We start from the raw sequence: 16,246 nt of genomic DNA on the forward strand, positions 1-16,246 counted from the left end.
AGTTTAAATGAACGTAGTCAACACCGTAACACAGGAATCAGCTTCATTTTTCCAGGAACTCCTCGACGGAAGAAGTGACCCATGAGGAAACTCTACAGTTTAGAGTTCACAGCGGGAGTTTTACTGCAAAGATTTTTGAATTCATGTGGTAGCTTATTGAAAATGGATGCAGCAGAATACCACACGCCTTTCTGTAAAAGAGTCAAGTACGTGCGTTACAAACGCTGATTGGATTTCTGCCTAGTATTAACAGAGTGCTAATTCTTGGGAATAATCAGATATTTTTAGGAAAAAAACTACTTCTAAGAAAATATTGAGAGGCGAATGTCAGAATACCTCGACTAATGAACAGGGGTCGAAAGAGAGTCCCGTACTTACACGAATTACAGCCCGAAACGCTCGTTCCTGAGCCAAAAATATCCTTTGGGAAGTACCCAAAATATAATTCCATACGTCACAAGCGAATGAAAATAAGCCAAGTAGACACTTTTCGTGTCGACATATCACGTACTTTAGATACTGTTCCATATACTAAATATGGCTGCATTAAGTCTTCGAACAAGAACCTGAACATGGGCTTTCCACGACAGTTTACTATCTGTGAACACCTAGAAATTCTGCCGATAACTCTTCTACATGATTCAGTCGAGAGTCCACGAGGCAACACCAGTGTTAGCTGGAGTACTATAAGGAAAATACTTCACATCAGTGGTAGTCCAGCCATTGCTGATGAGGGACACTTCTTACCAACATCTGAGAATTTTCATTCTTTCCATTTGCTTACTGATTGAGGAAAATATGACACTTACTACGCCTTTGTTAGTGCCCTTGTCATATTTTAGTGATCCTTAAGTTAGATGTACAGTACAGGTAGCATAATGGCGTTACTCTCTTCTAGGAATAAGTGTTTTCTTATAATTTCCAACAAAGTTTCACGAGAATTACGACGCCTACCTTTCAAGGATTCCCATTAAAGTTAACCTAGTATTTCTGGTAGAATTTCGTATGAGCTACACCGACCAGTTATCATCCTAACATCACGTCTCTGATTTAGTCTGAAGACTGCTGTCAAAGGCTGCAAGAACAGGTTCGGAAGCACTAGCCTCTTGTATGTAGCTCTTTACCAGAACTCTTCCTACCAATATGTCTTCCATTCGCCTTCCCTGATCCTGATTTTACGTATTTGTCTCATTTCATACTACTTCCTGGAATTATCATAAAGTTGACTCGTTTTTAATAGGTCGCTTTCTTGCCTGTCTGTTCGGTACATTTTTTGCAGTTCCTTTTAAATTAACTTCCCGATGAGCTAGGAAATTGAAATTTTAAACATAGTTCAGAATGGCAGTGCAATATTAAGTCACTTTCTTTGTCGGTCTGTTCAGTGGGCGTGAGGAAGTTTGGTAGCACCTGACATCTCCGCTGTTATGCAGGATGAGCATGTGCTTCAGGTAGTTACAAAATGCATTCCAGGCTGTATACGAGCAGATGGGCATAGCTGAGCAACGAGAGGTGGGAAGTGAGACAGAGAAGGGGAGGAGGAGATGTTGTCAATGTATGTGATGTACACATACTCGAACAAAGCCGTGTTTCAAAAGCTAGTATACATATGTATATATATATATATATATATACATACTGGGAAATTTCACACATCGAAGTCTAAAAAGCAGAAAATAAGATAATTATTTCAATAAAAATAAATTTTCAACATAAATCATTTTTAAATTCGACTAAAACGTATAAAATAATTTCTCCTAGCCCCACACAGATTCCTAATTCTGTACACATAGTCCTTAAAATTCATGCTTGTGAATTTTTAATACATAATACAATAGTTGCAATATTTACAACGAAAAACATGGGATGCATCCAGTTCATAATGTATGCGTAAATAATTCCCTCCTAACTACTATCTGTTGTGGACATACCATGTGTTTAGTTATATATCTTACAAGTATTATCACAGCTATTAAAAATTCAGAAGCACAAATTTTCAGAACTGTCCTTATGGGATCAGGTATCTGTATGGGGCTAGGAGAAATTATTTTATTCGTTTTAGTTAAATTTAAACATGTGCTCCATTAAAAATTTATTTTGCTTTCAGTTATTGTAACTATATGATGTGAAGTGCTTAAGATGTCCATCACTTACTTTATGATCGGATTGTGAAGTATTAGATGTGTGACATGGCTGAGGAATTCAGGTTTCATTACTAGCCTTCTCTATTGGTGAAGGCATAAATTGTTCACATTAGTTTTATCTGAAGTGTTGTACTGCGGAGAAGAGTTTTGTTCTCTGCCTCAGTAAGCAGTACTACACATTGTGCAATAAAACTGCTGGCAGCGATTGTCAGAAGAAAAGGAATGGTGATTAATAAAGTTATCTTCATGCTCCGTAAGCCAACGAGATATTCAATCTGTCATCGAAGCTTTCTATTTCCGCTGTATTAGCTGATTCTTGGTGGTCTCATTATCAGATACGCTGGGCATCGTAATCGATGAAGCAAATTTTAATTACTTATCTTTCACAAAAATTAATCCAGATTTCCCATTCAGTGTCTCTGCATATAAATTTATTTCTATAACCCCTCTTCCTTTTAAGACAGCTGAAATTCTTTGAAGCCAGTAAGCTGTTCCAACTTGCCTATAGAACGGAAGTACGCTGGAGTTCGCCTTTCAAAATTGTTAATGAAATACCAATTCCGGAAATGAAAGTACTTTTGCTTTCTATCATGGCAGAGATCCTTCTGGAAGACATGACCGGGAAAAGAAACAGCTCCTGGGCGTATTTCATGAGGTCATATTATAAGACTTCTGCAGGAGTGTGGATGACGTTTGTAGATGAATAATACTTGAAATTTAAATCATTCTACATTGACGAAATCAGACGAATCACCACCGGCCATTACGTTATGAAGACTGTCATAACGGTCACTTATCTCAAGGTAGGTGCACAGACTGTAAGTATTGTTAGTACGGTCAAGGGTGCAAAAATAATGGGTATAGAGTCATATACATTTCATTTGTTGGCTGTTTGGCCCACCATGTTTTCTTAGTTGTTGGCATATAATCGTGTTGTTTCATATAATCGCGAACCGTGCTTTGTGTGTGTGTGTGTGTGTGTGTGTGTGTGTGTGTGTGTGTGTGCGTGTGTGTGCTTGTAAGAGGAGAGAACTTCAGTATTGTAATTACACCTAGAAAGAAAGAAATGTTGTATTTAGACTCTTGAAGCATGTATAGCAGAAGGGTGCTGTTACTGGCCAGTACTATCTCTGTCTCTGTAACAAATTTTCCCCCATACGAGCATAGGTATTACTTTCATACTTTGCCAGAGACCTACATCTATTGAAATATTGCTACGGTCGCAGGTTCGAATCCTGCCTCGGGCATGGATGTGTGTGATGTCCTTAGGTTAGTTAGGTTTAAATAGTTCTAAGTTCTAGGGGACTGATGACCACAGATGTTAAGTCCCATAGTGCTCAGAGCCATTTTTATTGAAATATACTCTGTTAAACACTGTGCAGTACATGGCGTCGGCTACTTTTCACTAATATTGTATCTCTTCTATTCCATTCTTATACTGACCATAGGGAAATGACTATACATATACATAAAATCTTCTAGGTCTAGTCACGTTGGTGGGAGTGGGTGCTTACGCCGCATCTGATGTAATTTGACGTACATCCTACCTCTGTGACCTGGCACGAGACTCATTCGCGTTTCTGCGACTGTTCGACTGACAAGGGCATCATGATTGACGCGTTTTTAGAATAAAACGACAACAAAGTAATGGCACAGCTGTTCGCCGCCTTTATGCAGATTGTTATCCACACCGTCCGACTCCATCGAATACCCATTTCGCCACAATTACGCAACGGCTTCGAGAAACGGTAACTTCACCGTCAGCAGGCGTAGTTTTGGTGCTCTAAGGAGAAAGCCCACAGCCGGATTGAAAGTGGTCGTACTGTATTACTTCAACTCTACTGTCGATTTCGGTGTCAGTGGCTTGGCGCATTCCCTCCAACTAGGCAGCTACAATACAATAATGCGTCGAATTTAGCGGAGCGTACTTCTGAGGCTCACCGGTACCTTCACACTACACCTATCCAGTGATTACTCGTGACTCTCAGGATATGCCCGATGGATATCTTGTACGTTACAGGGCAGCGCCGTATTGGTTGGGGAGTGGACAATATGATCGTGTGTTCGAGATCACAAGAATTCGTATTACTCACAAAAGACACGTGCGAGCCTGGAAGTTAGGTGAATGGTAGTCTGACTTTCGCACTAGAAGCTCTGCAAGGCGGGGTTATAATATATTTCCAAGCATAAGTAACAGGCCCAGACTTCGCGATATTGCCCCTACTCGAGATATGATGCACCTGTTAACAGGGTCACGATCCACATTCAAATGGCTCTGAGCACTATGGGACTTAACTTCTGAGGTCATCAGTCCCCTAGAATTTAGAACTACTTAAACCTAACTAACCTAATGACATCACACACATCCATGTCCGAGGCAGGATTCGAACCTGCGACTGTAGTGTTCGCGCGGTTCCAGACTGTAGCGCCTAGAACCGCTCTCCCACTCCGGCCGGCTGATCCCCTTTCCAGACACTTTCATCGAGTGGGAAGTAGTAACACATGGTCTGTGAGTGTGGAGAGGAAAGTTCCGCTGATCGTGTCGTTTTCAGTTGCAGCCTTTTTCAGGTAGAGAGAGACTGCAAACAATTCGAGTGTGATCTGCAAACAACTGTAAGTGACCAAAATTTGTATACTACAGTTAACACGATTACACACAGAATATGTAAAAAGCAAGTTCTTAACTTTCAGTCTGTGAGATCAAGAGGACGTTCTGGATATTAAAAGAAGCAAGAAGAGTTTCTTCTATTATACACATTGGCAGACTCATGTAGATTTAATTAAGACAAACTTTAATGCATATATGAAACATTTACAAGAAAGGAAAGAAAGAATGCTATGGAGTAACGTATCTAGTAATGTAAGCTGGAAGTTTCTCGCTTGGAACTTGAGTTTTCTTTTAGCACTGCATGTCACCGTGATTATTGAGTGTGCACACACGACCTGTTTAGAGTTCTGTGGCAATAAATTGAAATTGAATTGAACTGAAATTAACTGCATCACTTTGAAGAAACCCTGTCAACAAGCACACGAGCAATTGCGTGTGCAGTGACTGTTACTCCCAGCACCGTTTGGTGTGTTCTGCATGACCAACAACAACATCCATACTACCTACAAGAGATACAGTCACTAATGACAGCCGATTTTGTACCATACGTTGAGGCTGTACGCAATTCCTGCGCCACTGCATCAACGAGACCCTAATATTCCAAGGCGCATTCCCTTCACGGGTGACCGTCAGTTTTCAAGGAATTGTGATCTCAATTCTCTAAACAGCCATGTCTGGGCAGACAAAACCCACGTGACATGCACGTCAAGGGTTTCCAACACAGATGTGGTGTCAATGTGTGGGCAGATATTCTAGATGGTGTTGTGAGTGGATCGTACACGCTTCTATCAAGCTCACGGATCCCGTACACTCGACCTTGCTATAAGAAGTATTGGGCGTGTTGTTGGATGTAGTGCCACTGAACGTCCGTCAAGATATCTGGTTTCAGAATTACAGCGCACCCGCTCAATTCTCACCTCTTGTTCGGGAACATTTGGACCAGTGATTCGGACACATATGGATTGGCTGAGGGGATCCAATCGTATGGCCTTCACGATGTGATTTCGTTGCACTTTTTCCTCTGGGATCGAATGGACAGACTACTGTAGAGACAGAAGAAAATCTGGTGACACGAGCTGTGGTCGTGCAGGACAGACTGCTGACAACACCAAGTGTGATAGAGCGTGTGTACCCAAAACATCATTCGTAGCTACAATATATGCGTCGAACTTCGTAATCACCACAGCGAACCTTACTTGTAGTGGATCATAATGCTAAAGTTGCTTTGAAAAGAACAAAAGCGGTTTAAGTTTAACTGTAAACAACAGTGTTCGCGAAAGGTGATTAAACTTCATTTTTGTTTATTTGATTATTAATGAGAGGAATTTTAAAGTAAGTGGTGTACTGGGTCACGCCTAATAGATTACTTGTAAATGTGGTTTACGTTGCCAACTTATTCCCAAAAGGCTATATAGCACACAAATGTTACATTTCTTGACATGGGTTCAAGATCTTATCTACTCTGCCTCCTCCACAAGAACTAGAACGGTATTCAGAAGAGATGGTCAGTATTCAGGGATATGAAGGGAATTATTCGAAACAAAATGTAAAGTAAACATGGGCTCTGAAATGCGTGTCTTACGAGCTTTGAGTAATTCTTGATCTTCGATACCGTGAACCAAATGTTTACTGGATATTTTTATCTTGTATTTGTCCATATTATCACTTAACAAATTATGAAAAGCAAAGAGGTTGCAGTATAAGAGATTTCTTTCACAGAATAGGAGATCAAGAATTGCTCATAGCTCTTAAGGTGTGCGATTTAGAGCCCTTGTTTACTTGACTTTTTTCTTTCGAATGATCATTTCTGACATGTCCCTGAATACTGACCATCACTTCTGAAACACCCTAAATATTCTTGTGTAGTCCTGATGTCCTCTAATGCGTGTAATATCAGTGCATGTTCACAAGGATCAAGGTACCGTAATATTGCCAGAAAGTGTTTAATGAGAATTAGATCATCTTTCTGTCGAGGATTAGCGTTTATAATACCCAAATAAACCTTAGTTTGGGCTAAACCGACCTGTTAGCATCACCTCTCAGAATCCGTTCTATGTCTGCTGTGATTCTTTCTTGATATGTGAACCAAGCTCTGGAACAATACTCTAGAACTGGTCGTAATAATTTCCTACAACAAATGGGCATCCGAAGCCAGAATCCCACTGCGAGTGGAACGAGAATAGGGAGTGGTGGTGGAAGAGAAAGGCATACATGGAAGAGGAATATAATGATCTTATATTTCAACATTTACCTCTTATTGATATTTTGACTCAGAATCCGTGAGCCATTCAGAAGATTTGTCGGTGACTTTCTAGCCGGCCGCTGGGGCCATGCGGTTCTAGGCGCTTCAGTCCGGAACCGTGCGACTGATACCGTCGCAGGTTGGAATCATGCCATGGGCATGGATGTGTGTGATGTCCTTAGGCTAGTTATATTTAAGTAGTTCTAAGTTCTAGAGGACTGATGACGTCAGATGTTAAGTACCGCAGTGCTCAGAGCCATTTGAAGCATTCGGTGACTTTCTGACCGCGGTCAGAATACTAGCCTCTTTTTTCCCCCTGAAATGACACAGCTGTACTTCGAGTTCAGTAGGCACACGTAATGGATGAAATACTTGACATAAAAGCGCCAATAACAGAAAAATAACTCGCAGACAAAATGTGGGAAGTGCAGATGGTAAATGCATAACGTAGACAAACTGATAAGTCATAGACATCTTACTGCTCGTGACGCAGCAGATTCGTCATTACTATGGGCTAGATGGGATGTAAGACACGAACAAAGATTTTATTGTCACTTATTTCTTAAATTTAAATAGTTAAGTCATAGATAAACGTATGATTTCGAACTTTCTTATGATGGAAACGACTTCTATTTTCAGCGCGACCGCTACTGTCGCAGGTTCGAATCCTGCCTCGGGCATGGACGTGTGTGATGTCCTCAGGTTAGGTAGGTTTAAGTAGTTCTAAGTACTAGGGGACTGATGACCTCAGATGTTAAGTCCATAGTGCTCAGAGCCATTTGAACCATTTCGACTTCCATTTTTTCCTGAGGTCAGACGCAGCTAACTTTCTTGTACTTTTGTTCGCAGTGGAACCGGCAGCGGTGATGGGTAACGACCTGAACAGCGCCACCGAGCTGCCCTCGTTCATCACGTCCGGCAGGAACTTCCGCATCGTCACCAGCGACACCGTCGTATTACCCTGTGAGGTGACCAACCCAGGTAGGAGTTTGCAATCGAAAAAAACACCTCAAGTTCCTCTTACATCCTCAGATATGTTTTAAGATTCTATTCCGCTTGTAGCAGTACACAGAAGTTACAAAGCAACTAGTCCGTGAATAACTGCTCTCCGATAGAATGTACTGTATAATGAAGGTTTTGATATAAGAACATCGATATTTTGGATCATGAATGCTATTTTATTTCTTTTTTTTTTTTTGGATTCCGGTTCCCAAATATTTACAAATATAGTGGCATAATAGGATAGTACACTGAAGCGCCAAAGGAACTGGCATAGACGTAAGTATTGAAATACAGAGTTACGTAAACAGGCAGAATACGGAGCTGCGGTCGGCAAAGCCTATATAAGACAAAAAATGTCTGGCGCAGTTTTTAGATCGGTTACTGCTGCTACAATGACAGGTTATCAAGATTTAAGTCAGTCTGAACATGGTGTTACAGTCGGTGCACGAGCGATGAGACACAGCATCTCCGATGTAGCGATGAAGTGGGGATTTTCCCGCACGATAATTACACGAGTGTACTGTGAATATCAGGAATCCGGTAAAATATCAAATCTCCGACATCGCTGCGGCCGGAAAAAAATCCTGCAAGAACGGGACCAACGACGATTGAGGAGAATCGTTCAACGTGACAGAAGTGCAGCCCTTCCGTAAATTGCTGCATATTTCAATGCTGGGGCATCAACAAGTGTCAGCGTCCGAACCTTCAACGAAACATAATCGATATGGGGTTCCGGAGCTAAGGCCTACTCGTATACCCTTGATGATTGCACGACGCAAAGATTTACGCCTCGACTGGACCCGTCAACACCGACAATGGACTGTAGATGACTGAAAACATGTTGCCTCGTCGGACGAGTCTCGTTTCAAATTGTATCTATCGGATGGACGTGTATGGGTATGGAGACAACCTCGTAAATCCATGGACCCTGCACGTCCACAGGGGACTGTTCAAGCTGTTGGGGCGTGTGCAGTAGGAGTGACATGGGACCCCCGATACGTCCAGATACGACTGTGACAGGTGACACGTACGTCAGCATCCTGTATGATCACTTGCATCCATTCATGTCCATTGTGCGTTCCGACGGACTTGGGAAATACCAGCAGGACAATGTGCCTTTCTTTAAGCGGCATGTTACAGTCCTGTGTTGCAAGTATTTAAATGTTACCAGTACTGCAGACATGTACCGGTAAAACGTTAATTACGTAACTTTATTTTCTTCGCCTTCGGGCTAACAGCTAGTAGAAGTGAGATAGCTGCAGAGCCGTCGTTCAATAAATAATGCCCCTCAGTTTTCATCTACATCTACATCTACATTTATACTCCGCAAGCCACCCAACGGTGTGTGGCGGAGGGCACTTTACGTGCCACTGTCATTACCTCCCTTTCCTGTTCCAGTCGCGTGTGGTTCGCGGGAAGAACGACTGTCTGAAAGCCTCCGTGCGCGCTCCAATCACTCTAATTTTACATTCGTGATCTCCTCGGGAGGTATAAGTAGGGGGAAGCAATATATTCGATACCTCATCCAGAAAAGCACCCTCTCGAAACCTGGCGAGCAAGCTACACCGCGATGCAGAGCGCCTCTCTTGCAGAGTCTGCCACTTGAGTTTATTAAACATCTCCGTAACGCTATCACGGTTACCAAATAACCCTGTGACGAAACGCGCCGCTCTTCTTTGGATCTTCTCTATCTCCTCCGTCAAACCGATCTGGTACGGATCCCACACTGATGAGCAATACTCAAGTACAGGTCGAACGAGTGTTTTATAAGCCACCTCCTTTGTTGATGGACTACACTTTCTAAGCACTCTCCCAATGAATCTCAACCTGGTACCCGCCTTACCAACAATTAATTTGATATGATCATTCCACTTCAAATCGTTCCGCACGCATACTCCCAGATATTTTACAGAAGTAACTGCTACCAGTGTTTGTTCCGCTATCATATAATCATACAATAAAGGATCCTTTAAGAGGCCCAAACTATCATGTCTGTGCCAGAGGGTGGATGTCCAAACCAATTTGGCAGTGTGTTCCGGGGTTCTGGTGTGCATTTTCTCAGGATAATTTATTTCTAAGATTCAGAATTTGGTGACAATATCGGTCAACACTTCTCTCAGATGATCCACTTTCCTGAATAATCTCCATCACTGTGATCTTACGCCAGCATTGAGTAACACCATATGTTATCTGTTGATAAAAGCTCTTGTCCATGTTTTTTGATGCATGAATTACTCTCTCATCAGCTTTGAAGTGTGTCTTTCGTGCAGGGTCTTTAAGAGGCCCAAACTATCATGTCTGTGCCAGAGGGTGGATGTCCAAACCAATTTGGCAGTGTGTTCCGGGGTTCTGGTGTGCATTGTCATATTGGAGCAAGTGTTCTTTTGGATTCTCGTCAGACCAAACATATCCGCAACGCTTTTTGAGTTTATTCAGAGTCCTTAGTGTGCCCCTTATTTAGAGATTGACACTTTTGACAACACATCCAAGAGAATAGCACCTCTACCCCAATTATCACGAATTTGCCAGCAGAGGGGGCTGCTTTGATTTTCTTCTTTCTTGTGGTGGTGCCACTACTGCGATTGACTTTTCGTTTACAGTTGAAAGTGATGCATCTGAATTTCGTCACCGGTAACGATCAGAGACAGAAAGGCTTCTTCATTGACCTCAAACTGCTCCAGCAGTTCAGAAACAATGGCTTTTCTTTAAATCTTCTGATCAGTTGTGAGCATTGGTGGAAGGACGCCTTTGAATATCCAAGAGTCTCACTGAAGACGCACCTCTAGTGCTGACAGAGATAGCTTAGAGCCAATTATCGAGCTGTGGTGCGTTGATCTGCGAGAATAAAGGCATACGAGGGAATCAGCACATCGGGAGTAGTGGCTGCGACGGGATTACCGAACATGGCCGATCATGGCTCTCAGTTTCCGCACTTTCTGACACTTTAACACTCTTCGGCCATCGCCCAACACTATTCTTATCGACTACATCTCGTCTGTAAACTGCACGCAAATGTTTATGGATGACCACCAAAGTTTCTAGTTCCGCAACCAAAACTTCTATTAAGGCACGCTGCTTGTAAAGAGTGTCTTCCGTAGACAGGGAAACGACGAACTGGGGACAGGAGTTGCCAGCCAAGAAAACATCATTCTACAAAAAAAAAAAAAAAATTTTGTTTGCTCAGGCCAACAATGATTAACCAAACAAGAATCATTACACTTACACTAAAAAGAGCGTATCGTACCAAGAAGGCACCAAAATACTTTTACAAAAGTTTGAACAATCCATACAACCAAAAGCAGGCTTGAATCACCTGTACTGGACATACACTCTTCCCAATGTATTTGCTATGTTCCCGCAGTAACTGGCCGTACGATAACATTCAAAAAACAATTCATTAAAACCTAGGCAAAACAGTTTTACGCAAAATAAACAGGACGAACACCTTCAAGACTTCTTAAGCCCCACAAGTATTTAAAAACTCATTGAAATTGCTAAACTGTCAAAGTTGCACACGGGTTTGTTTTTATTTAAATGGCGACCAGGTTCCGACTTCAGTCCATTATAAAGATAATAACTTATCACATTAACTTTTTTCCATAAAATGTGATTCCCACTCTATCAATTCTTGCGTCGTTTGCTAATAGGAACGCAAACCAAAATTAATCTTTATAGTTCCTCACGGTCTTAATAGGTATGGAAAAGCGCCAACGCAGACATATGCTTTAAACGAAAAACCTTTATTCAAAAACTGACTTTTCCTTTTCATTTAGAAAATGGCATGTACGCTTTCCTTTTTGCCATAAATGACACATATTTCATCTATTTTGATCTACAGAATTCTTCTTAGGCTCCAAACCAGACACAGTTACATACATATATAAAGTATTTGCACCTTGAATATTGATAATGGACTAGAGTCGGAAACTGGTCACCTTGTACGTAAAGACGGGATCTGAGCAACTTCGACGGTTTTGTATTTTCATTTAAGCATAGTAAGCTGCTGCCTAGTGCCATCTAATATGCTTGACGTGAGTATCTAAGAATTACTAAAAAAATTACTAAACAGTAAAAAACTGCGATATCTTAATTAATATAATCCATAGGGTGATTGACTCACGTGAAACACCTCGTAGATTTAAACAGATTACAATCTTGAGCTTTGAAAAAGACGCAAAACTAATTTGACCAGCTTGTTAAAAACACACAGAAACATTAATAAAGTAACTATATACGACGGTAGTATCTGTTCCCGAAAGAACAGTTACCGTCGATGACCATGCAGGAGATCCTCGGTTCGAGTCCCGGCCGGGGCACACATTTTCAACATGTCCTCAATGAAGTACATCAACGCCTGTTTGCAGCTAGGGTGTCCATTTAATTGTAATTTCAATAAAATAACTGTTTGGAACTTAAGGAAAAGAACAGATCTCAGTTAATCCAAGTTTACAGGGTTATCCTATAACCAAAAGCCAGGCAATACCAGACACCTAATACAGTGTCTGAAGCAGTAGTTGTTGCCATTGACGACGCTTGACAGCCCGGAGAAAAATGACCAGAATGAAGAGTCAACAGGCACTGTTTGTGAAACGCAGCAGCGTCGAAAGCAGATGCACAGAAACGAGCTCATCAGTTTGAACTCCATTAGTAATACCAGCCAACGTGTGCGGCTGAGTCGGCAGTACAAGTTCCTCAGTCCGTTCAGCCTCTGCCTACCAGTGATCGGTGCCCTCGGAGTATCACACATACTCGCAGAACACAGTCCTGCCAGCACCTCCTCCGTCCGCAGCTGGTGGTGTAGTGGCTAGCGTTGCTACCTCTGGATCACAGTGTCTCGGGTTCGATTGCCGGCCGGGTTGGTGATTTTCTTTGCCCGAGAACTGGACGTTTGTGCTGTCGTCATCATTTCATCGTAATCACCACCATCCGCGCCAGTGGCTAGATTTAACTGAGTAAATTGGACTGTGAAGAAAATGGGGAGTTTGTACGGATGCTGATGAAAGTGCAGTTGAGTACGCCACAAACCAAAACATCATCAGCAGCTTCTCCTCTTCTTGCGAGCCGGCCGCGGTGGTCTAGCGGTTCTAGGCGCGCAGTCCGGAACCGCGCGGCTGCTACGGTCGCAGGTTCGAACCCTGCCTCGGGCATGGATGTGTGTGATGTCTTTAGGTTAGTTAGGTTTAAGTAGTTCTAAGTTCTAGGGGACTGATGACCACAGATGTTAAGTCCCATAGTGCTCAGAGCCATTTGAACCAGCCATTTCTTCTTGCGAGTACCAGCTCGAGACCCTCACCAAGCGCTGGCTTGCCCATCCACTCCAGTCCGAACGCCAATACAGAATGACATCAGCCTGTGCGGCGAGCCCTTAAAAGTATCACAGGCGGAGAGTTCGCGCTCTCTCGAGGGACGAGGTCGAACCCGTTGCTGATCAACTGTCACAGATAGTGCTGCACAACCACTATCGATACGAGCTGTTAGGGAATTGTTCCCAGCTTCACACATTTGCAGAAGTAACATCAAATTTGAAAACCCAATAGTTTTCCTATAAACAGTCAGTTGACGAAAGTCATATGGCAGCGACATGCACATATACATATGGCGGTGGTATCGCATACAGAAGGTATAAATGGGCAGTGCATTAGCGGATCTGTCATTCGTAGGCAGATGATTCAGCTGAATAGATGTCCGACGTAATTACCCTCTTACGACCGGAATTAACAGACTTTGGTAGTTGGACCTAGACGCATGGAACATTCCATTTCGGAAATCATTAGATGATACAGTATTACGAGCTCCACAGTGTCAACAGTGAGACGAGAATACAAAATTTCAGTTATTACCTGTCACTACGGACAACACAGTGACCGACGGCCTTCACTAAACGACAGAGCGAAGCAGTGTTTGCGTAGAGCACTCAGTGTTAACAGACCAGCAACACTGCGTGAAATAACCTCAGAAATTAATGTGGGATGTACGAGGGACGTAACCGTTAGGTCAATGCGGTGAAATTTGGTATTAATAGGCTATAGCTGCAGACAAACGATACGAGTACTTTTGCTAAAAGCACGAATTCGCCTATAGAGCCTCTCCTGCGCTCGTTAGTCCGTTGACGAATGTAAAACCTTGGCCTGGTCAGATGAGTCCCTATTTCAAATGGTAAGTGGTGATGGTAGGATCAAAATGGGGAGCAGACCCTACGAAGCCAGGGACCCAAGTTGTCAACAAGGGACCGTGCGAGCTGGTGGTGGCTCCATAACGATGTGGGCTGTGTTTACATGGAGCGGACCAACTGAACCGGTCATTGACAAGTAATGGTAATGTTCGGCTACGGCTACGTGGAGACCATTTGCAGCCATTCACAGACTTCATATACCCAACAGCTATGGAATTTTTATGGATGATAACACGCCTTGTCAGCAGGCTCAATTGTTCGCGATTTGTTTGAAAAACATTCTGGACAATTCGAGCGAATGATTTCATGAACAAAATCGCCCGACATGGTACATAATCTAGAGGTCCGCACCGGCAACACTTTTCGCAGTTATGGACAGCTATTGAAGCAGCGTGGCTCACTATTTCTACAGGGGCTTCCAACGAATTGTTGACTCCACACATCTAGTTGTACTACGCCGAGCAAAAGGAGGTCAGACACGGATTTAGGAAGTGTAGCATAACTTTTGTCAACCCAGTGTATGTTATCGGCTGTAAAAGGCATCGGGTCATTATTTATTAACGCTTATCGTATAAATACGTTCGTGGATTGCTATGAAGAACATGCAATCGGCATGAGAGATATTAGGTGCTCTACAGCTGTCGGAGAATGCATGTATAGGTTTAGACGTATGTGTCGAGTTCTGCGCAGCCATCTGCAAACCGACGAGATCACAATGATACTGGCTCTGCCCCCGTGTCAAAAGCACGCTGTTCCCGCGGCTCCCTGCGTGCAAAGTGTTTACAGGCTGCAATGCCTTCCGCAGAACGCCGTGCGCCGGCCTTCGCTTTGGCAGCGGCGCAATCAACGCGGCGGTCAGCTTGCGCCGCAGGGCAGCAATAAATCGCCGCCGCCACCGCCGCCGCTACCGCTGGTTGCTATTCAACAGGTAACGCTATTAAATTACCTGTCGCTGATTGGTCCATCGTGATTGCGTTTTCACAATCAGCCTACCGGCGAACCGTGCCTGCGACTCGACGCAGCGTTCCGCGCTGATTTCCAGAAATTTCGGTCCGTCTCCCCGTTGCGGCTAAACGTAGCTGCCGATTTCCGTCAGGCCACGAGACGAGAAGAGTCAGAGTATTGGGATTTCCGTGCCTAACTTCTTCGGTCCCGCAACCTTTTGTTTGTAGTGCGTGCGCGTACACGTACACACACACACACACACACACACACACACACACAAGCGCGCCCGCGCGCACACTCACACACACACACACCACTGCTCTACCTGTCTCTTCCGTCCACTATGATCCTCCACAGCGCACTCTTGTTTTCGAGTTAACCGGTGTTGAAACTGAATTGCATCTTTACGGTATTATTTTCAATGTCGAACAGAAAATACACTACTGGCCATTAAAATTGCTACACCACGAAGGTGACGTGCTACAGACGCGAAATTTAACCGACAGGTCGAAGATGCTGTGATATGCAATTGATTAGCTTTTCCGAGCATTCACACAAGGTTGGCGCCGGTGGCGACACCTACAACGTGCTGACATGAGGAAAGTTTCCAACCGATTTCTCATACACAAACAGCAGTTGAGCGGCATTGCCTGGTGACACGTTGTTGTGATGCCTCATGTAAGGATGAGAAATGCGTACCATCACGTTTCCGACTTTGATAAAGGTCGGATTGTAGCCTGCTGCGATTGCGGTTTATCGTATCGCGACATTGCTGCTCGCGTTGGTCGAGATCCAATGACTGTTAGCAGAATATGGAATCGGTGGGTTCAGGAGGGTAATACGGAACGCCGTGCTGGATCCCAACGGCCTCGTATCACTAGCAGTGCAGATGACAGGCATCTTATCCGCATGGCTGTAACGGATCGTGCAGCCGCGGCTCGATCCCTGAGTCAACAGATGGGGACTTTTTCAAGACAACAACTATCTCCACGAACAGTTCGACGACGTTTGCAGCAGCATGTACTATCAGCTCGGAGACCATGGCTGCGGTTACCCTTGACGCTGCATCACAGACAGGAGCGCCTGCGATGGTGTACTCAACGACGAACCTGGGTGCTCGAATGGCAAAACGTCGG

General features: G+C 43.5%; 1 protein-coding gene across 2 annotated transcripts in view; it reads left to right on the plus strand.

Moving 5' to 3' along the window:
- Nucleotides 1-7,856: 7,856 nt before the first annotated feature.
- LOC124615686 (limbic system-associated membrane protein) overlaps nt 7,857-16,246 on the plus strand; it is a 948,770-nt gene continuing 940,380 nt past the window's right edge. For both annotated transcript variants that reach the window (XM_047143716.1, XM_047143717.1), the window contains exon 1: nt 7,857-7,972. In XM_047143716.1, the coding sequence (XP_046999672.1) occupies nt 7,858-7,972 (115 nt within the window). In that variant the 5' untranslated portion in view covers nt 7,857. The remainder of the gene's footprint in view (nt 7,973-16,246) is intronic.

The sequence above is a fragment of the Schistocerca americana genome, chromosome 5, assembly GCF_021461395.2.
Source record: "Schistocerca americana isolate TAMUIC-IGC-003095 chromosome 5, iqSchAmer2.1, whole genome shotgun sequence".
In the NCBI taxonomy this organism is placed as follows: domain Eukaryota; kingdom Metazoa; phylum Arthropoda; class Insecta; order Orthoptera; family Acrididae; genus Schistocerca; species Schistocerca americana.